Source organism: Sinocyclocheilus rhinocerous, unplaced genomic scaffold, assembly GCF_001515625.1.
Source record: "Sinocyclocheilus rhinocerous isolate Xijiao unplaced genomic scaffold, SAMN03320098_v1.1 scaffold905, whole genome shotgun sequence".
NCBI lineage: Eukaryota > Metazoa > Chordata > Actinopteri > Cypriniformes > Cyprinidae > Sinocyclocheilus > Sinocyclocheilus rhinocerous.
In genome coordinates this window covers 318,211-341,316 of record NW_015659390.1, presented here as the reverse complement: position 1 = coordinate 341,316, position 23,106 = coordinate 318,211, and the positions used below count along the sequence as shown (strand labels likewise).

Genomic DNA, 23,106 nt, shown 5'->3' with positions numbered 1-23,106 from the left:
AATGAAGTATTGAAAAGTGATGCAGTCATGTACACCCGATTGACTATTATAATCAACACTTTGCCTTTTATATCTAAATTGGTTTGCAACTATTAATACCATTGTTGTATTGCACATACTAGCAGTTTTTTTGCAGTCTTGTTAGTAGACATAACAATATTAACGTTTTGTATATTATTTAATTGTATTGTTTTTTTAATGATACACAGGATTCAGTTTATAAAACCATTATAAAAATTAAGTATTTTATAAAATTAAAAAAAAAAAACTGTAAATGAATGCTTGCCTATATTTGGCTATAATTTTTCGTATTTATCTCTTAAATAATTTCTATAATTCATCTTTATAATTATATAACTTTTATATAGTTCATTAAAGACTTAAATTGTTAATGATTTTTAGTAACCCATTGCATTAATATGAATGAATAACTTGACATAAATACTGAGGTTTTAGAGCCTTTGGTAAAAACAACAACTATTATTATTTTACTGACAGTAAATCATGAATGAAACACACCAGAAACACAAATTCTACAAGATGCTTTATTTCTTAATTCATCCTTAACATAGTTTCTTTCCGCATACACCTTGATGTCTCACTCACCCACTTTTGCTTTCATAATGTTTATGAAAACAGTCCTTGGAACCCAAAAATGCCAATGCTTGGAATTTTAAAGATGTAAAACACCTGTTTACTCCAGCTAAACAGCCATTGGAACTTTACATTTCTTACTAAAGGTACAGTACAGCTGTGCACAGTGTGCATCTCACTGAGGTAGATCAGTCGGAGTCTAAACATCACAGTTGAGTTGAGGTCAATTTCATTTCAGTTCAGCCAAAGAAGGAAATGCCCAGGATGGTTTCTAAATAAAATAAAAACTCATGAAATGATTTCACACCTTCAGCTGGCCTAAACAAAATGGAGTTGACAACATATGCCATCACAGTTACCTTATAGGCCACTGGTGCATGTAACACGGAGTCAAAAGTACAGACAGTGAAGCAGTGCTAAAATACCATTAAAATTTACATGACAAAACATTTTCTTTTCTGACAGTGCTCCTGGTTTAGCTTGGAGAGATACATGAAGTGCTTTTCAGCAATAACTGGGCATGTGCTAAGATTATTTTGTCTGAAACTTCTAAATCCAGGCAAAACATTGAGGGAAACTTTGTAGAGTGAGAACTACGTATTGTGTAAAACCAGTATAACCATTTTTTTACATGAATATTCAGGGCGCAAATGATCAATTCTTGTTTATTACTAAACAAAAAATGAAAGTTATATTTTACTTAGTTCCCATATTAGGAAGGTGTCAGAATGGGCTACTTAATTTTAAACAAATGTTCACTTTTCATTGATTTTCAATTCCAGATCAATGCTTTATTCTGCATTTCATTCACAAAATACTCTGGAATGAACAGAGAGAGATGGGGTTTACAGGAGAAGAGTCTCCACAATAACTGTGATTCCTTTCATTAGCATTAAGGATGTGAACACAACAGCGCCTAAAAACTTTTACCTAGAGGCTAAAATCAACACAAGCTAATTAATTAAATGCTAATTAATCACCTGACTCTAAAAATGTCATAACTAAAACCATTGAGCATTCAAAAAGAAAAAGAAAATCAAATGAGATGACGTTTGCTTGATTTCTTGTCAAATGGTTGAATCCTTTTCGTGACAAGAGTTCAGCTTAGAGAGGTAGGTTTTTTTTGTGTTGTGTGACCGTGAGCTGAGAGGTACATCTAAGAACACAGTTCAACTTGACTTTTATGGTGCGGTCACATTAGCCAATTTTCGGCGAAATTTCATGGACAAAAAAGGTCAATAGTGTAGATGTGTGAAGCACAGCGCACACAGAAGTCAATTTCAAACAAAACAAATTTTTGTTGGTCAATGCGTTAAATTTATGACCATATGACTCGGTTGTGAAATTTGCACAGGGGAATCTTTCACCCGCATGCAAAAGTACCCACGTGGATTCCTATTAAAATAACTGGATTTTGCAGACGAAAATTCGCAGAACAATAAATGTGACCGCACCTTTAGTCATAGAAGTGCCGTTGATAAAAAGTGCTTCATTATACAACGGAGAACACTGTAATAGCATTATTTTCCTTCTTGACAAAAATATTGAGGTATATCTTTAGCTAACTTTTCAGTTATTTTTTTTTTTTAATGAATTTTATGTTCATTTATCACTACAAAACAGTTACTCTGAAGACCCTCTAGGAAAAACCACAAAGTTTTTTAACTATTCAAAACTAAAAGCAAAACTCCATCTATCCTAGTGATCCTTTCATCTAATTCTACAGGATCCATTTCGCACCCAACAAACTTCACCATCTCCAGTTCATTACCTATAAGCTACTTGGCAATGACGCAACAGAACTGTCGCGTTTGACTGGCAGGTCATAGTGGACACGGGCGACATCATTGCTGGAAGGCCTGATGGAATCGAGGTAGAGTCGGAGAGAAACCAGAGAGCTGGTTTAAGTGCCCTGAAGCCTGAGGCTCATGCAGTGACTGTGGCTGAAATGAGGAAAGCGGCCCAGAGAGCTGAGAGGTAGGGCTTGGGGACACGGCGTTGGTGGTGGTCGAGTATCCCAAGGTAGTGCTGTAGGGAGGCAGGCCAAACGGCAGGAAGCCCAACAGGTGCGAGAGGTCCATGTTGGCGGAGGTGGTAGGCGGCTCGGCTGAGGTGAACGCCGAGTTCCTGAGAGTGAAATGGGCACTCTGACCTCCCAGACTGTCAGTGAAAAGGTCGCCAGGCCGGGAGACGGCAGTCGCTACGGCTGCCTGCGGTGGCATTGGCCCGCACTGGAGTTCAGTCAGGAAGCTCTCCATCTCCGCTTTCAGATATGAGGTAGTGGAACTCGGCTGATATCTGTGAGCCTGCTGGTAATGCTGCGGAGGAGGCTTGTTTGGCTCAAGGTAGCAGCCCACACCCATTGGGCTGGAAAGGGGGCCAGACACCATCGTGTGATGGTGATGATTGACCCCTGAGGTAGATGTGCTCGGAAGGCCTTGAGGGTTGAACATGGCCATGGAAAACGCCTCTGTGGCATCTTTCGGAAATCCAACAGAGCACACGGTAGGACTGGGCTCCTCTTTAATGGGCATCGGAGGAAGGGTCTCCAAATCTTGCGCGTGGCTTTTCTTCAGGTGTCGGGTGAGGTGGTCGCGACGGCCGAAGCGTTGGGCGCAACGCGGGCACAGGAAGTCCCGTCTGCCGGTGTGCACCACTGCGTGGCGCCTCACATCCTTGCGAGTGAAGAAGCGGCGGCCGCACCGCTCACACTGATGCTTCCTTTCTCGTACCACAGTCCCCGGAGGTGGCCGGCCGGTGTGTGTACTCAGGTGTTCGAGTAGCGCCGGCATGCTCTCGAACGCCTGACGACAGACCTTACAGGTAAGGTCACCGCTGGCGGAGGTGGCATGCGTGGCCACGTGGCGTCTAAGACCCAGGCGAGTGTTGTAATGCTTTCCGCATTCCTCGCACCGCAGTTCCTGCTTGTTGGGGTCGTGGTTTTGCAGGTGGCTGTTTAGCTGGTCTTTGCCATGAAACATTTTCTCACATATATGGGTAGTTCTCAGGGAGTATGTCACTGTACATCTGTGAAAAGCCAACGATCAGTGATGACAACAATTCAAGGTTAAAAAATAAAATACAATTATAATCTCATTGTTTTAGAGCAGGGGTGCCCAATCCTGTTTCTGGAGATCTGCCTACCTGTAACGTTTAGCTCAGAATGTAATCAGGTAGATCTCCAGGAACAGGATTTGATAGCCCTGTTTTAGAGACAAAAGCAAGTACCTGAGAAGAAGCTCCAACAGCTGATTTTTCTTCGGAGTGAAGATTGTTTTTTTGCATGTTCAGTCTTCTGCACATAAACAAAAAATGCAGCAGGTGAGGATTTGGTAGCATCATCTTGATCTTATACATGCACTTAACACAGTAATAACAGTAAAAATGCACAGTTACAAGCAACTAACCATAAATGAAACTCTAAGCCTAACCATATATTAGGTACAATTAATATTACTCGGTACTTACTTGTATAACTACAGTGCAATGACACCTTAATAAAAACAAAGTGTAAATAAAAAGTAAATAAATATAGTATAACCAATTATATTCCCCCTTAAAGTTCTTTTATGCAAATGTTGATCTAAAATAGTAATAAATCCACAGTGGATTTAGCCATGCAACAACCCAAAAAGTTTGATTTCTAACATTCTTCAATTATCTTCTTTTGTGTTCCATAGAAAGGGGATTAGTAAATGATGACAATTTTCATTTTTGGGTGAACAATCCATTTAACTTGTTTGTAAACAAAGTACAACAATTATAATAACTTAAAGCTTTTTTTGCTGCTACATTATCCAAACAAAAATATTTAAGGCATATACAGTGTAATAAAATGCAATATGATGGTAAAACATTTATATACTGTATATGCTTATATGCATATATTGTTTAAAAATTCCCGGAGGACACTAATGCATCAACATATCATTGAAATAACACAGAACATTTCTGAAAAATAAAAAGATCCCTAGAGAATTTTGACTTCTAAAGAGATAATAAATGAAAGAAATAAACAGAAAAAAGAATCAATTCTTGCTTTAGTTTAGTTAAACAGATAAAACTTACAAAATTGGAAATTTGGAATTGCTTAACTCTGAAATTTATTTTATATATGAACAATGGAAAAACATTTTTTAGATTTATTTATAAAACTTTAGATTAAAAAAATTTAATAAACAAAACTTAAAGAGTGGCTTGATGGCAAAGCAGTGCAGTCTATGAACCAACCGGTCTCTCTGAATGGTAACAGATTTCAACACGAGAAACTTAAAAACACCCTGAGGGGATGTCAATGATGATTGGTTAGTGACATTTATAAAGGGTTTGTTTACCTGTTTCAAGTCTCACAAAAGCACATTCATTATCTTGACAGGCCTCCGGAAAACGCATGTCCATTATTACTCCCTCCCTTTTAGAGAATGGATGGACATCATTCAGGCAACCATTTGAAGTATTTTAATATGAACATAAATCCAAACTAATTTACTTCATTATTATATAATTATGTTTTAATTTAGTAAAAATATTCTTTTTTGAAGCTTATGAATTTGGCTCTGCTTTAAAAGTTCAATTGGGACAAAATATGCTTCTTCTATCTATTATCTTTCAAACATAAAACTTGTTCATGTAGAAATACAGCATAATTACCAAATACAATAATGGAAACAAACATTTTTGCTTATTTTCAGCTTTGAATATTTTAAATTCCAAATGGCTACAAATTACATAGTAACTGCATTTTCTCCATTTCAACTAGCAGTTTACTGCAAATATGACACATGAAATTATGAAATTGTACTTGTATTGTACACATAAAAATGTCATGTTCGTGTAAAATTTGATTTTATAAAATAAAACAAAATATACTAAACTCTTTTTTAATGTGTGTCTAATACTATATATTTTGTTTCCTAAAAAAAACACCTTGCTGATTTCATCTTTTAGTCTATTTACTACTGGCACGTTTCGGGGTCAGAAACCTGTGGCACGTTTCGCTCAGCAAAATCTCTAAAGAACCGCAGAACATTGTGATTAAATGGTAAAATCGAAATTTTCCGTAATAAAGAGCGAATCAACACAAATCAAACTATCCTTTCGTGCTTGCCCCATGTTAAAAATATAAACAAATAAAAGACATTGAAAGCACTATCAGTCTTACGCGTAGCTAATGTGTTTGCTCATGCACGCAACATTTAAAGTTCTTATGTGGGTTACTGGCGCACATTTATCTTTTCAAAAGTCTAAAAATACTACCCACGAACCTCCATGAGGTTTTCAAACATTTGAACATCAATGCAAACAGTCCATGCGGTCCTAAATTCACAGTCTAACATTTGCATAAAAACAGTCTTGTGCTCACCAGAAACTTTTGATCCCCGCTAAAGTTGCAGTTCTCATGCATTCCTCCATTCTACATCTCGCAAGGGTGCAAATAAAAAATTCGTTTCCCAGCCATATCTCGATGGATTCTCAAAAATTATTCGCAGTGGATAATTTATTTATTGTTCAATAATGTGTGTATTTTTCGGGCCTGCTGTTTCTGTCCCTCTAAACATAGCAGCGCTGGAGCTGATGGGGCGCGTGCATTGTGGGAACGTGACGTCAGACCTCTTTGGTCAACTTTCAGGGTGGGATTTCACTCTTATTTTTCACCATTTAAACTATTATAAACACTCACATTGCATCACAGTGAGTTCTATAAATAGACTAAAAACGAATATAAATTACGCGGTATGGCCATTTTCAATAGTTATTAATTACTTCAACTCACTAGTGAAGGAAAAATTTTAAGTTTCTGAGAATTAACTTGTATCTTTTAAAAAAAATTCATGAATAATACTGTATTTGACAAGATACAATTAATATATCACCACTCAACTTGTTTACAACGTCCGGTTTGTTGCACTCGAGTAATAAATTGCCAATGAAACCTTTAGGTGCGGGAACGAACTTGACAAAGTAGCAGAACTTTTCTTCCCTTCTGAGCTCATTATGCATTATTCCGAGGTAACGTTTAGCACAATTTCGTTTTTGCTTTCAGTATATGTAATGAGTACTGCTTTTCTAACATTGTTTCCATTTCACAATGGAGCGTTTTAGTTTCCAAGCATGTAATTGTACGTGCAAAATAACATCCGGTGAAGTCTCGTGAGAAACTGATGTAACTTAACGAAGGGCATTCAGAACGAGTAACGAAGGTTCTTCAAATTGTTATATTATTACTGTCGGTAACTGCTCACTGAAGAAGCTCAGTAAGTGTAAATAATGTATTCATAATAATTATGATAGAACCTAAAATAATACAACAAAAATATCCAAGTTTTAAATTTTATAATATTACTTTAAACACATGTACATATTTTAACACACACACACACACACACACATATATATATATATATATATATATATAGGAGTTGGATAATGGAAATTAACACATTTAAAATAGTTTTAGAATACTTCTATAAAATAATGCTATTTTGTTATTAAATGTAATTATGAAATAAATTCATAATGCTTATACTGTAAATTTAGCATTTCTTTTAATTTAACAAAATAAAACAGAGCTGTCACTTTTGCAGTGGAAACATTAAATTGCATTAAATGAAGAATTTTAAAGCAAGGTTACAGTAAATGCATATTGTTGTCTTATATAATAATATACGCATTCCTCGCATCTAGTTTTCACCCTGTTATAAAACTACTAACAACAACAAACTCAGTACTTTTGAGTAGAAATAACCGTTAATATTTTCTTGCTCAGCAAATAATAGTCCGTATTCTAGAAATACACATAAGCCAAAGAAAAAAAAAGGTTCAGTAAACGATACAAGACTGAAGAGTATTTAAGTAAGCAGAGAACTAAATATTGTGCTGTAATGTGCGATGTTTGTTAGCATTATATGGAAAAGTACAGACTAGGAAAATAAATGTTGCTAGCGAAGATTACACAGACTATAACAAACTGGATAAATGTCTGTATATGCTTTAGACCAGGGGTGCCCAAACTCGGTCCTGGAGGGCCGATGTCCTGCAGAGTTTAGATCCAACCCCAATTAGACACACCTGAACCAGCTAATCAAGCTCTTACTAGGCATACTAGAAACTTCCCAGCAGGTGTGTTGAGGCAAGTTGGAGCTAAACACTGCAGGACACCGGCCCTCCAGGACCGAGTTTGGGCACCCCTGCTTTAGACCGCAGAGTTATACTTGCTGGTAAGGAATCTATGCATTGTTTAATCAGTAGGACAGAAATAATACATCATTGTTGTCAACTCAAAGAGTGTCAAGGCTAAAAATATTTTCATCACTTACAGCTCCCCACCAGCCAAGCAAACTGGAGCTAAATTTAAAAAGAGGGTCTGGCTAACAACTGAACAATGTGTTAAACATGGAATTGCAATTGAAGATCATAAGCAGTATGATCATGTATATCATAAAAAGTTTACCAATAATAAATTGTTACTAAAACAACAAAAGTTTTTCAACTGCAAATTTTGTTTTAAAAAATATTGAAATTCAGATTATTTCATTTATAAATTGTCAGACCAGTTTGACTCTTTCATTGGAGAAGAGCCAAATCAAGAAAATGATTCACTCCCAAATCAAATATCAAAATCACTTGTGAGCAAATATGCTGTACACGAAAGTGATATCCAGCTAAAGGCAGAGTATAACCAGAAAATGTATATGGATTAAATATATGGATTTTTTTTATTAAATGCATGCTTGCTGTTTTTATGTGTTCTCTTAGAATATCATTTTATTGTTTAAATGTTTCAGTGGCATATCTGAGTCTGAGACTACATACCTTACATAAAGAGTGAACTTCCTTTTTACTTTGAGACTACACTAGTTCTCAGTATTTTTAAATAATAGTTTCCCTAATGCTATTGAATTTGCTGAAATAATCCACCCAGTTGAAATTAGCTTTAAAATAGACAAAGATTTATCCAAAAGTCTTTATTCAGCTGCCACATTATGAAAGTGTACTTCATAGTTACAATATAGAAAATAACACCGTAGATCCATTGACTGCTTAATTTATATTCTTTGTGCAGTAATTCATATTCTGTATAAGTGCAGTTTTTGACACAATATAAATACCTTGGTGAAAAAGCCACCGTGGAGTCAAACACGAGCAAACAAACACTTGGTTAATGAGTTTTGAATCGGGTCTCAGTCCTGAAAACATTTTTTTTTCCTGCTCCTTATGCATATTCTTCTTAATACCACTTACAGGCTACACAAAGCAGTGGCGAAAACCCTTTCCTTTGATTCCTGAACAGACATTTCTAACACAGTATAACAAGCCTTATTTCAGATTGGCCATCTAAAGATAATGACATATACTCATTAAGAGGTGTAATTTGGCTCAAGAGCTATTAGACGAGAACTGAAAGGCTGTACAAGAAATGACTGCTGAGCTGGCATCTGTTTGGCAGGAATATAACCAACACGGGTCTAATCATAACCCCATCACAGAGGGAAACACGGCTGTACCTGCAAAGAGAAAATAGCATCGAAAGTTCATCAAACAACATTTGTTTAAAAAAAAATGAATATGATTATTTTTTTTTAGAAAATGATATGCACATGCTTTGTTATACAGTTAAATTGAAATATTTCATTTTTTTCCAATTATAAAGATAGACACAACTACTATTCAGGATGATTAACTGGCCAGTATTTGGTCAATATTTGGCCTTCTTGGGCAAATAGGAATAGTTCACCTAACAATGGAAATATGTAAAAATGTACTTATTTTAAAGGAACAGTTTACCCAAAAATGAATTTTTTAAAATTATTTAAATCACCCTGAGGCCATCCAAGATGAGTTTGATGGACTGGAGTCGTATGGATCACTTGTGGATTATTGTGATGTTTTTATCAGCTGTTTGAACTCTCATTCTGACGGCACCCATTCACTGCAGAGGATCCAGCAAGTGATGCGATGCTAAACTTTATGCAAATCTTTTCTGATGAAGAAACAAACTCATCTACATCTTGGATGGCCTGAGGGTAAGTACATTTTCAACCAATCTTCATTTTTTGTGTGAACTACTCCTTTAAAAGTAGGGTTACCTCTTCATTGTGTTAGTTACAAAATCTCCTGACAGCCTTGTTTAGGGATAATATTATATAAAATAAGTGTGCATTTCATTATATATACAGTATATTCGCATTAAATTAACTTAAAGGACATTTGTATCTGCATTTGACAAACCTATATCGCTCCAACTTTACAGATCTTCTTTATGCACCAAGAGCTTGTAACACTCTAAAGAGAAAGGAAAAAATGAAATCGCATCATATGACCCCTTTAAACAACTGAACAGCCTCTAAAAATACACTATATAAAACACTAATATATATTACATCAAATAATCTCACTGCCTTGTCAGTGATTCGTACTTTTTGGGCTACCTTGACCATCTGCAGAGTCAATGTCTGGAACTTTCCAGTCTAGCTTGCGTCCTTTCTCATAGAGAGCCTTGAGAACCTTCCGGAACTCCTCTTGTCCTCCGTTATGACTCAGCTCCAAGTACTTCCTGTACAACTGTAGGGCAGTCCGTGCATCTTCGATACTATCATGAGTTTCGCTCTGAATGTTCAGATCTGAACAAATGTTCAAACAGCCATAAAACACTGATACACAGAAAATGACATATGAGGTCAAGAGATAAGGGAAAATTTATGGGTCATTACGCATCAACTCAACCAGCTCAAATTTTTGATTTCGCTAATATTTTTTCTGAAGAAAGACATACATGTATAGTGATGAAAGTCAAAATATTAAATGTCATGGATAAATATTTACTGAGTAATCCACTATTTTGTAGAGGGGGGGTCAAAAAGGCCATTTTCACCTGAGATTCAGAGCCAAATAACAAGGGGGTAAAATGACTTCAGAGAGATGGCAGCATCATAACGTTATTTTTACACAGAGATTGGTGGGTCTGTTAATAAAATCTGTGGACTTTAGCAATCTTTGTTTCATTATGTGCCAATGGTGACCATTCAAAAATGGGGAAACAGCACTTTTCAAGTTTTTTCTCCAAAGTTTGCAGGCCTGGAACTCAAGAAGTATTAAAGATATCTTGATGCCGTTTTAGATATTGGGTCTTAAAATTTTTTGAATGGTCACCATTATGACCCTTTCATGACCCTTATGCAAGAAACCTACCGAGAAAGTACCACGCGAGGAAACGCAGAGAAATCATTCGTTTCCGAGGCATGTGGAAGAGGTAGACGGTGTCAATCACCTGTTCTTTTGGAACCTAAAAATGTGAGGGGTTACAATTTAAACACTTCAACATACTAAATAAAACATTAACTCACAAAAATTCCACTCACCATCAAGTTTATGACCCGGAAATCTTTCTGTAACCCGTGGCCGACAAAGCGAACGCCAGTGTCGATAAGAAATCGCAATTTCAAATATGTAGATTTCAGAGTAGTCAAATGTTTAGAGGAAATCTTTGCATCCAGGTCTCCAGGTTTGATACCAGAGTACTGGGTCAGGTAGTCCACCACCTGTACATCCAAAGAGGTTAAATTAGTAAGAAGTTTTTCCCAACATTACAAAAACACAGAAAGTATGGAAATCACTAGTACACTAACAGTTATTCCCTGTGATTCACCTTACAATTAAATGATTCAAAAATATTCAGTCACAAGTGACACTAACAAATAACATATCTCACCTGACAAGGCACAAAACTGTGGTTCTCACTTTATGAGGTCATTAAAAGTTCCTGATAATTTCAAAAGGTAATTTCCCTATTATGTGAGTTACATTTAGAATGATTCTACTGATTTATGACCTGTTCCTGTGTTGATATGTAGTCATCAATGAACGGCACTCCCTCATTGGTTCCCTGGCCTCTCACGCATGTGATACGAGCAACAGACATCTGGCTGGGCTTAATGGTGGACTTGGTCCCGTCACTGCGCAGTTCTGCCTCTTCCTGTTCAAGCAGCAACACACAAAAGCATTAAATATTTGGGGTAGGAGAAAATTGTTTGTTTGTTTGTTTATGATTTAACGCCATGTGAGCTACCTCGGCTATATTCATGGCGAGAACAAGGTTAGTTAAGTTAAATTAAGTTTTTTAATTTGATCTTAGATAAAAATTCTAAAACTAAATCAGGCCTTACTTCATTAAAAATCTTTCCATAAAAGTCAACAGAAAAATAAAGAGTTCTGACAGACTTTAAACTATTACAATCCATCAAAATATGCTTCAAAGATGGGTAGGAGAAAATACGTCAAAAAATGTCAGTAATTATAGAACATTAAAGTGTTTCACACTGACCTGGTTGAGCGTGACAAATTCTGCATCCAATCCGACAAGGTCTGCAGCCTGCGGCATCTCATTCACCATTAGAGGTATGAAGGTGGCGTGACTCTTCCTCTGTTTCCGTGCCAACGAGGCCTCCGTCAGCAGAACGCTGGCATCAATAGGGTTCTTAACTAGGAGGAAATGGAGAAGATGCAGGAATAATTGAAACAGATGCTCATCAAGGCTGCATTTCTTTGATCGAAAATACAGTAAAAACAGTAATGTTGTGAAATAGTATTACAATTTTACAAATCATTCTAATATGCTAATTTGATGTTCAAGAAACATTTCTTTTTATTTTCAGTGTTGAAAATAGTTTTGCTGCTTATTTTTGTGGAAACCATGGTATGTTTTTTTCCAGAATTATTTGATAAATAGAGAGTTCAAAAGAAAAGCATTTTTTTGTAACATAAATCACTTTATTCTCATTTTTTATCAATTTAATGCATCTCTGTTAAATAAAATAATTCAATAAAAAAAAATACTGACCCTAAATCCTTGAACAGTAGTGTATGCATATTATAAATGTTCATCATCTTAATAAAATGCAAACTTTATAAAAATTTTGTGATAGCACTGATACATTTTAGTGAGAAGACCAAAAGTACATTCTGTGAGATGAATGATCACATACTTCGCAAATCATACTTGGGATGGTAGTTCCTCTTGACGTAGTAAAGTACAGCAGGAACCTTCCAGTTCACATCAAACTGAGCTGATTCTGCCTAATGGAGACATATTGCAACACAATTCAGGGTCACATATGACGCATTTCCAGTGGGAATACAGAACTCGCTGTGCAAGTACACATGGGGTCTTTTCAGAATAGGAAAAGTTGGAATTTGCCTGATGTTTGGTATTTTTACCTTGTCAATGGGCTCAATCAGAAAATCATTGAACAGATACCACTGCTGGTGTGTTACTCCCTGAAAGCAAGACAGAAAACACAGTTTGTCCCTTATGTCCAACATATTATGTCAAAAATCTAGCAAGTACTTTAAAGATTCGCTCATACCTCTTTCCTTTGGTGGTAGGTCTCGCCCACTTTGATATGTGCTACCAGGTTTCCTCCGGTCCGAGCATCCTGGATATGAGATACGATGACGACCAGGTCATAGACAGACGCTCCTTCTGCCTCTTCACTTTCAGTCAGCTATGAGAAGAAACAAGACACATTTTATTTGAGCAAGGTCATTTAAAAAAATTAAAGAGTCATCTTTCCCAGGTATGACATATCTTGATGTGGTTAATGAAGTTCACCCTTTGAAACAGTGAAAAGGTGTTCCTCACCTCCTCTCCCTCAGACAGGCTGCTAACCTCCAGGCCCTGAGTCTTACTGATGCACATCTTCAGACTGAGAGGGATCCACACGTGCCTCATGTCCTCCGCTTGAGTGTCAAAGGTCAAGCCCTCCACGTTGCACAGCTCTTCCCTTATATATATATATTATTATATTAAATAAAAAACATATAGACAGATGCGTTTCTACAATCAGCACACTTACTCTAAACACCATTCTGTCGGTAAAGGCTCTTTGGGTTTGGGAGGTTCAGCTGCTTCTTTCTTTAGAGCTTTGTTGTACGCATACTGTTAACAAAAAAAATGAATGAATGGAAAATTAAAACAAATCAGTGTGCCTAGTGTCACACACCAATAACATACAGATCAGCTGAATGAACAGGATGTTGCATTGCTAATACACCACTGACATATCTCACTGTCATATGACAGAAAAATATCATATAACAAAGACATCTTTAAGTAATGACTCCAATGGCTGTGTAAAGCATTAGAGGATATTTAAGGGTGTATTTATGGCTGAATTTTGTAAATGCATGATTATATATCCTGGCAACAAGAGGGGATATGAGTCTAACCTCAGTCTGTGCTTTCCAGAACTCTGCTTCCTTAGCGCTGTTCACCTCACAGTTGATCACCAGAACATCAGGCAGACAGCGAATGTTCCTGGTCTGCACCTAAAAATACATAAATATTTAGTATTTTGTGCTTCTACACTTTTGGTTGGTAAGATTTTTGAAACAACTTTTTGAAGTATGTCTCTTCTGCTCACCAAGGCTGCATTTATTAGATCAAAAATAAAGTAAAACCAGTAATATTGTGAAATATTATTACAATTTAAAATAACTGTTTTTTATTTTGATAATAAAAGTCAGTGTCACATGATCCTTCAGAAATCATTCCAATATGCTGTTTTGGTGTTAAATGAATATTTATTATTATTATCAATGTAAAAAATTCAGCGTAAACAGCCTTTATTTGATTTTAAATCATTGTTAAAAACATATCTTTTAACTTAGGCTTTTAATCTCTCTGGGTGTTGAGTTATATGTTCGTGGTGTTTTCTTCTGTATGATCTTATTGTCTTTGTATATTTATAAAAAATTTCTCTATCTTTGTACAGCACTTTGGGCAACAATGGTTGTATTAATTTGTGCTATAGAAATAAATGAGAGAGAAAGAAAAATAAGAAAGAAAGAAATAGCCTTCGATTTAATGCATCCCTGCTGAAAAAAGTATTAATTTCTTTCAAAATAAAAATCTAACTGACCCCTATTTTTTTTAACGTGTATATATAGATAGGCATGTAAAAACCTACTGTTGGCTGGTATTTCTCACAGTTGTCACACCAGGCCTGTGTGCTTTGCTCCAGACATATACTCTTCTTTAGGATTTCTGCGAAGTCATATTCCTCTATCATCTTATCTGTCAAAAATCAAAGAGATCATTTAATGAATTAACTCAGTTTATAAAAGAAGAAAGATGTATTCATGTGTGAATGTTTGGTGGTTCTGACCTAGAGAGCTCTGCTCAGGGTAGTGTATGGTAAACAGCAGAGTCAAGGAGGAGCGAACCGTCTCCTTTCCACAGCGACACAAACTGCTGTTCTCCACTTCACAGCCAAACAACCGGCCAATCACAGACTCCCCCGAGGAACCCAGTGTGCTGCCGTGGAGACAAAACCTAAATTGTTCTCGACTTCATTCTTGTGTGAATTATTGCATTGAATTCAAGAATGATGCTCCACACCTGCTGCTGGCTCCTCTGTATGCCTGCGGCCCTTCCTGCTCCAGTGTTTCCTGATGCAGCTGTGCAAGAATGAAACGGTTCCAGCTCTGGATGAGACGGCCTAGACGGGCTTTCCCTGTCTGCTCATCAGAGTCAGCTAGGATCAAACCTAACGCCGACGCCTCCGGGATTGTCCGGAAAGCCCGGAGAAAATTACTGGCCTGTTAAGAAAACAAACAAGTGCTTTGTGTATGTGCATATGCTATGCATGGCTGACAGCTCTGAAGGCATTGATACAGCTGGGGATGAATTCTGATTGAATTGATTGTGTTAGTGCACCTGGCAGGGGTCTCCTCTGCTCAAGTCCAGCATGTGGAACAGGAATCCCAGCTCACAGGCCAGACAGAACTCCTTCTGACACAAATGATTCTGTACCAGGCACCTGACTGGCTCCAGGAAGTACAGCACCTGCCACAGCATACACAGAATTAACTATTAACAAAATTCCAAAGAACTGGAACATCCAAAGTGAAAGTTGTGCATTCCCAAAATTCCGTAGAGAGCACAAAAAATTCCAAGGACTTTTTAGAGGAATCGGCATGGTGACGTTTGGGATTTTTTTCAGATTGCCGAGGCAAATATCAGGCAATTACATTTTAATGTGTATAATTATGAATCAGAATAAATATGTCACCATTTAATAAATGTAATATTATATATAATATATTCAGTATAAAACTATAACGCAGTAAAAATGGTATGTGTGTGTATTTTCACCTGGATCATGCAGTTGCAGTAAGCGTTGGGTATGTGAGGCTCCAAACCAGCAAACAAAGTCCGGTTGTAGTGCTTAAAATCAAAGTCTTCCAGTCCCAGTTTGGAATATTTAATGGTGACCTGACATAAACACGTGCCACATAATCAAAACCCAGTATCTCAGGTGTCTTAAATTGTATGCAAACAAAAATTTTGTTCTAAAAACAATACATTTAACATTATCTCATCTAAAAAGAACCTGCGTGCCAACATTTGTAATGGACAAAATAGCTTGAGTAGTACGTAATCATCACCAAAGATCATAGGATTATGCATAACAATGGCTAATCACTACCTTCCTGTATTTCTTTGGAACCATGTAAAGATGCGGCTCCTCATCTCGACCAATAGGAGATTCCGGGACCTGATTATAGCTGTCATACTCAAGCTCTGTGTCTTTAATCTTATAAGGAACCTGGAAAAAACAGAGATAAAAAAACAAAGAAATTACTGGTTGGACAGCATTACTGCACTGAAATGATTGACACATTGTCAAATAACATACCAGAGACACTAGATCAGCTATGTTACTGTAAGATAGGACTTCCCTCTTACAGCATATGGAACGTCTTTGTCTTGATAGTTGTTTACCATTTTTACACATTTAGTGATGATGAAACCATTGAAATCTGTTGAGTTTACCTGGTTTCTGGGACGGGTTCTAGGATTGGGGGCGTATCCAATAAAGCCCACAGTTTTCATAGTCCTAAGAATCTCTGGATCTACCGGAGGAGCCCGTCTGACAGTGAAAAGAGCACAGTTAAATTAACTAATCACCATATAGCATGTCATTTGTTAAGGGAATTTATATTACAACTGTGTAAATGAAATTAGTGTGAATAAAAAAGTGAGCGCTACTAAATATATTTTTGCTCAAATTTAAACAATAGATCCAGGTCTATGACATAGGATCATGACCTAGCCTGAGACATACTGCAGGGGGCAGTATTACACAATAACACTCAAATACAGAATCCCATACTACCCTAATACTCTATGATTTTCTGCAAAATATGCAAATGTATGAATGCATAGAATACCCAGATGACTACTACATTTGCAGTATACAGAGGAACAAATATTTGAATACTGCAATTTTTCTCTCTTTTTTGACTCATAATGTGGTTGGATCGCCAATGTAAAAAAAAAAATGTTTGGACAAAATTGGATTAAAAATGTGACCTAAGTTTACATCTGCTATGAACAAACTCTAAATAAATAGTTGTACAACAAAATAAATGTAATAATACATATAAATTGATATAAAATAGCACTTGTATCTCAATGTATCTTCAAGCACTACATCTTTTACTTATTATTTTAAAATATTTACATATACACAACTGTTCAAAAGCTTGATGTCAGAAATAAATGAAAACTTTTATTCAGTAAGGATGCATTAAATTGATCAAAAGTGACAGTAAAGAATTTACAATGCTACAAAACATTTTTTATTTCAAATAAATGCTGTTTGTTTTTAGTCATCCAATCCAAAAATATAAAGCAGCAAAATGGTTTTCAATATTGTTGATATTAATATTAAATAATAATAATAAATGTTTCTTGAGCATATTAATTGTCATATTAAAACAGTAAAGACTGGAATGATGGCTGCTGAAAATTCTGCTTTGCCATCACAGGAATAAACTATATTAAAATGAAAAAATTTAATTGTAAAAATTGCAATAATATTTCACAACATTACTGTTTTTACTATATTTTGATCAAATAAATGCAGTTTTTGTGAGAATTCTTTCAAAAACATTAAAATATCTTACTGACCCTAGTGTATATACGAGGTGTAGTCATACCTGGGGCTGGGTGTAATAAGGGAGGTGGGCCAATCAGAGAGCAGGGGCTCGGTACTGGTGAGGGGCATGGGTAGAAGAGACAGAGGCATGAGCTCATGGTTCCAGTCCAGCTGGGGCAGGGAGTCCACCAGGCAGGGTAGAGCTAACTCTGTCTCCCTGGAGTAACTGTTAAAGGACACCTCTGGGGCGCTGGACCACAGGTGCACACAGCCACCAGAGTCCCCAAAGGAGAGCGCCTGCTTGCTGGAGGACACATCAAAGCTCATCAGCAGCTGCCCCACAGTGTTGACGTGGAAGATATCAGCCAGACTGGCCAGGCCGGTGGGCTCGCAGAACTGACACTGACCTACAGACACAAAGACACAGACTCACACACTAGGATCTCAGTGACAAAAAAATAATCACAAATATTTTTGTAAAAGCCATGTAGTAAATATGATTATTTAAAAAACAACCAAAAAGTAAATAGACTAGTACAGGACAGTAACAGTGCTTATTTCAAATCAGACATCTGATTCAACGTTTAAACTCAAGAGCAAGTGGCTTTTTCACCCATTTTTTAATTTTTTTTAATAAAATGTACTTATAAAATTTTATTTAAAATTATTGTAATTAAAACAGTGTTAAGACTTTTATTTTTATGCAATCTTTTATAATTTTTTATTTACAATATAATTAATTTCAAAATAATGATTTTATGTTTAACCTGAAATCTTTAAATAAAAAAAAACATTTAATAACTCTGCATTTCTAATGACGTTTCCTTCCTTTTTTTGCTTTTTGTTTTGAATAAAACCAAAACCCACCTACATTTTGTTCATTTTCTACTTGGAAATACAACACAATTACAATTGTTAAACGCATCGAGTCAGAATGTTTTCAAGCCAAGTGCTTTGTAATGCATGTCTGCACCTTCAGCATGATTAGTTCATGTGACCCATGCCTGAAAATCTATGTGGACAACACGACAACCACCAAAGGGGAAATGAAAGTAAGGTGGGACTTCTGAATGCTGAAAAACTGCAATAACATCAGTAAGCTTCAGAAGAAAATAACTAGATTAAAGGTGAGGCTGGGAACAACAACGGTAATCCAAAGAAGACCACTAATGGATGATTAAAATACTTCACAAGTTGCAAACAAAAATCCCCCAACATTTCTTCAACACATCAGGGACAGTTGGCAGTTGGCACTTGGGTGTGGCAACCACACCAATACCATCCCGTGTATTTTTCATAGCATTCTGCAAATTACCATTAAAGTTCTCCTTTTAGTGACAACAGTTAGGTAAATACCACCAGTACTACCACCTTCATGACATACACGTCCATGCATCATACCTGTTTGTGAAATGATAGCCAGGCGGGAGGTGTATGTGGGGATGAAGCGGAGGAAAAGGGGATCCACGTGGACCTGCAGTGGGGTGATGGCCCTCATCATGCGCAGATCGTACACCATGAGGAACCGGTCACATGACAGTCCATTCAGGCCACGGCTCGAGAAGCCACACGCTGCCAACAGGTTACCGTGTATGTCAAAATCAGACAGGCTGCCAGAGAACGCGTCAAATTCGTGCTCGATTTTAAATGTGCGTAGATCACGCAGAGACACCTATGAAAAATAATTGACACAAATTCACAAATGACAATGAAGAGATTAAATGAATGTTGATTACTACATATATATTTTACTACATACTGCAGAGATTATATAAGGTTATACATATAGATGAATGCATTTGAAAAATAATTTCATTATGTCATCTGTCATTATCCATAAATCTATGCCAGAATATAAGGTAAATTATCTATTTTACAGGCTATATGTTTAGATATAGTATATGGTCGCCAATTAAAAATGTTTAGTCATCATTTAGCTTTTTCTCAGTTTAATATATATACATATATATATATAAATGTAAAAAAAAAAGTAAAAAAAAAAATTCTATTTAAATAAATGTCAACTACATGCTGGAAAATGACATTAACTGCATTTACTAATGAAATACTAAAATCTTTTTCCATGTTTTTCAATGAACCACCATATAAGTTGTTATGGTGAGACAGATGGATCCATGCACATTAAGCTCTTTCACTTAATTTTGTGGCCAAGCTGAAAATTCCAACTACTAAATATTCTGAATTGATCAGCCTGTGAGAAAATTAGGAATGTGTGAAAGCACAAAAAGAAAAAGCCCTATGTATTCTACCTGTGTTTACAGCTAAAGTGTAGGCAGCATGTTCCCACATTAGCTCAGAGCAAAACTTTTCATACACAACATCCCTCTATTCTGCAGGAAAAGCGAAAGGAGGAAACAATTTGTTCCACATCCATTTTCGCTTTACTCCTTCACTCACCTTGCCAGATGTGTGACCACAAAAGAAGAAGCGATTGGACTGTCTCATGATGGCGACTCCAGGTACCTCAACAGTAAACTAGAGTGACAGTGGAAATGAAATGTCAGGAAAAGATCTCTGACTCTTTTATTACTGAAACATCCTCTAATCTATTATAGATAAGTGTAAAATTCCCATTAAGTATATCCCACAAAAGCCATAAGTGATAAAGATAATAAAATGAAAAGAAAACTTTTTGCTATATATACTTGTATATATTAGTGCTGTCAAACGATTCATCGCGATTAATCCCATACAAAATAAAAGTTTTAGTTTGCATAATATATGTGTTTTCTGTGTATATTTATTATGTATATATAAATACACACACATACAGTACATATTTTGAATATTTACATGTATTTACTTGTCTATATTTATATTCATATAATAATAATTAAATGATTTAAAAAAAAATTAATTTGATAAAGCTGAACTATAAAATGTACATTTAATTTTTTACCTTTATTCTTTTATTTTTATTTTAAAAACTTTCATTAATAAATGCTATATAAAACAGGTACAGTTTGTTTTAAAGTATTACTGAAGGAGTGTTGTATCATCCTACTTTTTGTGTTTCCTGTACTGTTGTGAGGTCCAATTCGGCCACATAGTTCTGCAGACCCCCCATTAACAATGTGTTATTATCGGTCAGAATCAAACTGTGCATGTCAGCACCCTCCTCAGTTCTGAAAAAAAACAAAACTGAATGAACACCCACACATAGGCATACATAAGCAAATAAAACCTTTTATTACAGTATTCGCAGAGTATGCCTGTGTTCTGCATGACATTATGCTTTGAGGGTTTCCGACAAAGAAGCGCTAGTATGGACATGATACCTACATTTACATCTTCAAACGATCATTATAGTATATGTGGGTGTGCAACTCACGTATAATCAAACATAATTAAACCTCCTCGCGTGAGGCATTTGAGGTTGTTTTTGGTCAGAAACAGCACCCCTGTGTCCATACTCTGGATGTGGCGAATATCATCGGTCATGTGCACCTGGAAAGAGGAGTAGCGGCCCATTGTCGGACCAAAGAAGGAACTTGCATGTCCCTGTTATGAAAGAGGAAAGAACAAACACACACACACCCAGGTCAGCAATGCGGCTCATGCTTGTGAATAAAGTGACATCACCTCTTCAATGTGGAAGTACATCAGAGATGATGCGTTCAATGGTTATCAAAACCATAGCTGAATTTTTGGAGCGAGATTAGACTTTAGCCTTAAATGTCCCAACTTCAATAGAAACATTTATCCATTCATGCAGAATTTTTGGTGAAAAAACTTGCTAGGTGATACTGATTCACTTTACAGCTCTGCATATTATTTGAGTAGATGATGTAGTAGGCTACACGGCTGGTCAAATGTTTGGAATAATAATTCCTGTACTTCATCATCTCTTCCTGCTTTTGCTTTATCCAAATTGCCCATTTGTATTTCATTGTGTACTCAATGCCCAGTCGTAGCAAATACCCTCCAGATTTGGTTTCAATTTAGACAATGTTTTGGTTTCAAAGACTTCTCCATAGCCAGCCCTATATGCAAGAATCACCTATTCCTTCCAGCTCAATTGGACTCAGTCTTCAGTCAGTGGCAACAGTCGGGTCTTGTCAGATTAAGTGATCTTTTATTGATGATGTTTTTGCCCCATTCTCAACACTCTCCTCAAAATACAATCTGCCAGATCACACTTGTTTAGATATTTCATCATCTAATCCAAAACCATTGGACTTGAAATCAAGTAAACCATCTTTAGTTTCACTCTGGCTTAGTGATGTGATGCTGTTTTTGAAATGGGAGAAAATTAAATATTCTCTTCGAGGATCCACCAAACGTTTTTATTCAGCATGGTTTTTACTCCAATGATTACATATTTTGAAAAGGGCATAACTATTCCCCCAAACTAAAATTAATAGTGAAATTAAAATGCCTGTTGCACATTGAAATGGATCACGCAATCAGACACAATAGGCTAACAGTAATGTCAAGTATTTCATCATTGTTTGTAATATCAAAACTTCGAGATTTTGTTTTTCCATTTTTGGAATTAGTTTTTATTTATTAAGATTATTCATTGTTTTTTGTGGGTTGTGGGTCTGTAATACGTCACTCTGTTCTTCCTTCAATAAAAATATTAATTAAAAAAAAGTCTCTTTTGAGTAAGTCTCTTATGCTCACCAAGGGTGCATTTATTTGATTAAAAAATACAGTAAAACCATAATATAGTTAAATATTATTACAATTTAAAATAACTGTGTTCTATTTGAATACATTTTGAAGTGCAATTTATTCCTGTGATGATAAAGCTGAATTTTCCATTACTCCAGTCTTCAGTGTCACATGATCCTTTAGAAATCATTCTAATATGCTGATTTGCTGCTCAAACATTTTTTTTTTGCTTTTTCATATTTTTGTGGAAACCGTGATACCTCAAACTTTTGAATGACAGTGTAATTATTTTTTTAAAGAAGAAATTAATATTTGTATTCAGCAAGGGCACATTCAATTGATTAAATTTGATAACAAATACATTTATGTTACAAAAGATTTCTATTCCAAATAAACTGTTCTTTTGAACTTTATATTAAATCAAAGAATTCTAAAAAATATATCACTATTTCACAAAAATACAGAGCAGCAAAAACTGTTGTCAGTATTAATAATAAGACCATTATTAATAAATGAGCCCCAATAATAATTAAGCACCAAATCCGCATATTGGAATAATTTCTGAAAGATCACATGACACTAAAAACTAGAGTAATGGCTGCTGAAAATTCAGCTTTGCCAACATAGGAATTAGATCTTAAAGGGAAATACATCAACTTCGCGCTGTGGATCGCCGGATCGGCTTTCACCGTGGACAAAGCAAAGTCCAGCACGGGTCGTCATATGTGGTTGCCGCAAGCTTCCTTTGTCGAATCCGCCGGGCGCCGCTCACTCAAGCTGCTGTGTGTTTCTTTGTGAAAGCAAAACCACTTTGTTTGGCCTTAAAAGAGGACATAAAGTTTCTCTATAGTGGGGCACAGCCAACATTGCAAGGACAGTCTGGCGCTTCTGACTCACAGCCTGTAAGTACGTTTTTTATATTTAAAGAATTTGC

At 36.1% G+C, this 23,106-nt stretch overlaps 2 protein-coding genes and 1 long non-coding RNA gene across 8 annotated transcripts in view; 1 reads left to right on the top strand and 2 right to left on the bottom strand.

Moving 5' to 3' along the window:
- Positions 1-584: 584 nt before the first annotated feature.
- On the bottom strand, positions 585-6,199 carry LOC107723745 (zinc finger protein PLAG1-like). Of its 3 annotated transcripts, XR_001637955.1 has the most exons (4): positions 5,957-6,199; positions 3,823-3,889; positions 2,366-3,621; positions 585-865 (listed from the first exon to the last, which is right to left on the bottom strand). XR_001637955.1 is itself a non-coding variant. In XM_016532454.1 (3 exons), the coding sequence occupies exon 3, from the start codon at positions 3,573-3,575 to the stop codon at positions 2,439-2,441; it is 1,137 nt and encodes a 378-aa protein (XP_016387940.1). In that variant the 5' UTR covers positions 3,576-3,621; positions 3,823-3,889; positions 5,957-6,199; the 3' UTR covers positions 2,183-2,438. The 3 variants fall into 3 exon arrangements, 2 of the variants coding, with proteins under 2 accessions (XP_016387940.1, XP_016387941.1); XM_016532454.1 differs by lacking the exon at positions 585-865 and having other exon boundaries at positions 2,183-3,621; XM_016532455.1 differs by lacking the exons at positions 585-865; positions 5,957-6,199 and adding an exon at positions 4,929-5,005 and having other exon boundaries at positions 2,183-3,621.
- Positions 6,200-7,731: 1,532 nt separating this feature from the next.
- On the top strand, positions 7,732-13,326 carry LOC107723748 (uncharacterized). 2 transcript variants are annotated; one of them, XR_001637957.1, is made up of 3 exons: positions 7,732-7,811; positions 12,976-13,166; positions 13,246-13,326. It is a non-coding gene; the product is annotated as an uncharacterized LOC107723748 (long non-coding RNA). The 2 variants fall into 2 exon arrangements; XR_001637956.1 differs by lacking the exon at positions 7,732-7,811 and adding an exon at positions 11,543-11,606.
- The window catches only part of LOC107723747 (PAB-dependent poly(A)-specific ribonuclease subunit PAN2-like), a 16,274-nt gene continuing 1,716 nt past the window's right edge, over positions 8,549-23,106 (bottom strand). For 2 of the 3 annotated variants that reach the window (XM_016532459.1, XM_016532458.1), the window contains exons 3-26: positions 20,887-21,056; positions 20,560-20,680; positions 19,953-20,030; positions 18,936-19,206; positions 17,596-17,941; positions 16,427-16,523; positions 16,080-16,199; positions 15,746-15,865; positions 15,308-15,436; positions 14,990-15,189; positions 14,757-14,905; positions 14,559-14,665; positions 13,819-13,917; positions 13,446-13,528; positions 13,232-13,373; positions 12,957-13,094; positions 12,808-12,867; positions 12,576-12,666; positions 11,915-12,072; positions 11,423-11,566; positions 10,953-11,132; positions 10,783-10,876; positions 10,011-10,214; positions 8,549-9,098 (exon numbers count right to left, since the gene is read on the bottom strand). In XM_016532459.1, coding sequence (XP_016387945.1) covers positions 9,064-9,098; positions 10,011-10,214; positions 10,783-10,876; positions 10,953-11,132; positions 11,423-11,566; positions 11,915-12,072; positions 12,576-12,666; positions 12,808-12,867; positions 12,957-13,094; positions 13,232-13,373; positions 13,446-13,528; positions 13,819-13,917; positions 14,559-14,665; positions 14,757-14,905; positions 14,990-15,189; positions 15,308-15,436; positions 15,746-15,865; positions 16,080-16,199; positions 16,427-16,523; positions 17,596-17,941; positions 18,936-19,206; positions 19,953-20,030; positions 20,560-20,680; positions 20,887-21,056 — 3,336 coding nt within the window. In that variant the 3' untranslated portion in view covers positions 8,549-9,063. The remainder of the gene's footprint in view (positions 9,099-10,010; positions 10,215-10,782; positions 10,877-10,952; positions 11,133-11,422; positions 11,567-11,914; positions 12,073-12,575; positions 12,667-12,807; positions 12,868-12,956; positions 13,095-13,231; positions 13,374-13,445; positions 13,529-13,818; positions 13,918-14,558; positions 14,666-14,756; positions 14,906-14,989; positions 15,190-15,307; positions 15,437-15,745; positions 15,866-16,079; positions 16,200-16,426; positions 16,524-17,595; positions 17,942-18,935; positions 19,207-19,952; positions 20,031-20,559; positions 20,681-20,886; positions 21,057-23,106) is intronic. The other variant, XM_016532460.1, reaches the window with a different exon arrangement.

Bases quoted from the DNA above. Each gene is read 5' to 3' on its own strand.
- LOC107723745 (XM_016532454.1), bottom strand. From the start codon at position 3,575: ATGTTTCATGGCAAAGACCAGCTAAACAGCCACCTGCAAAACCACGAC.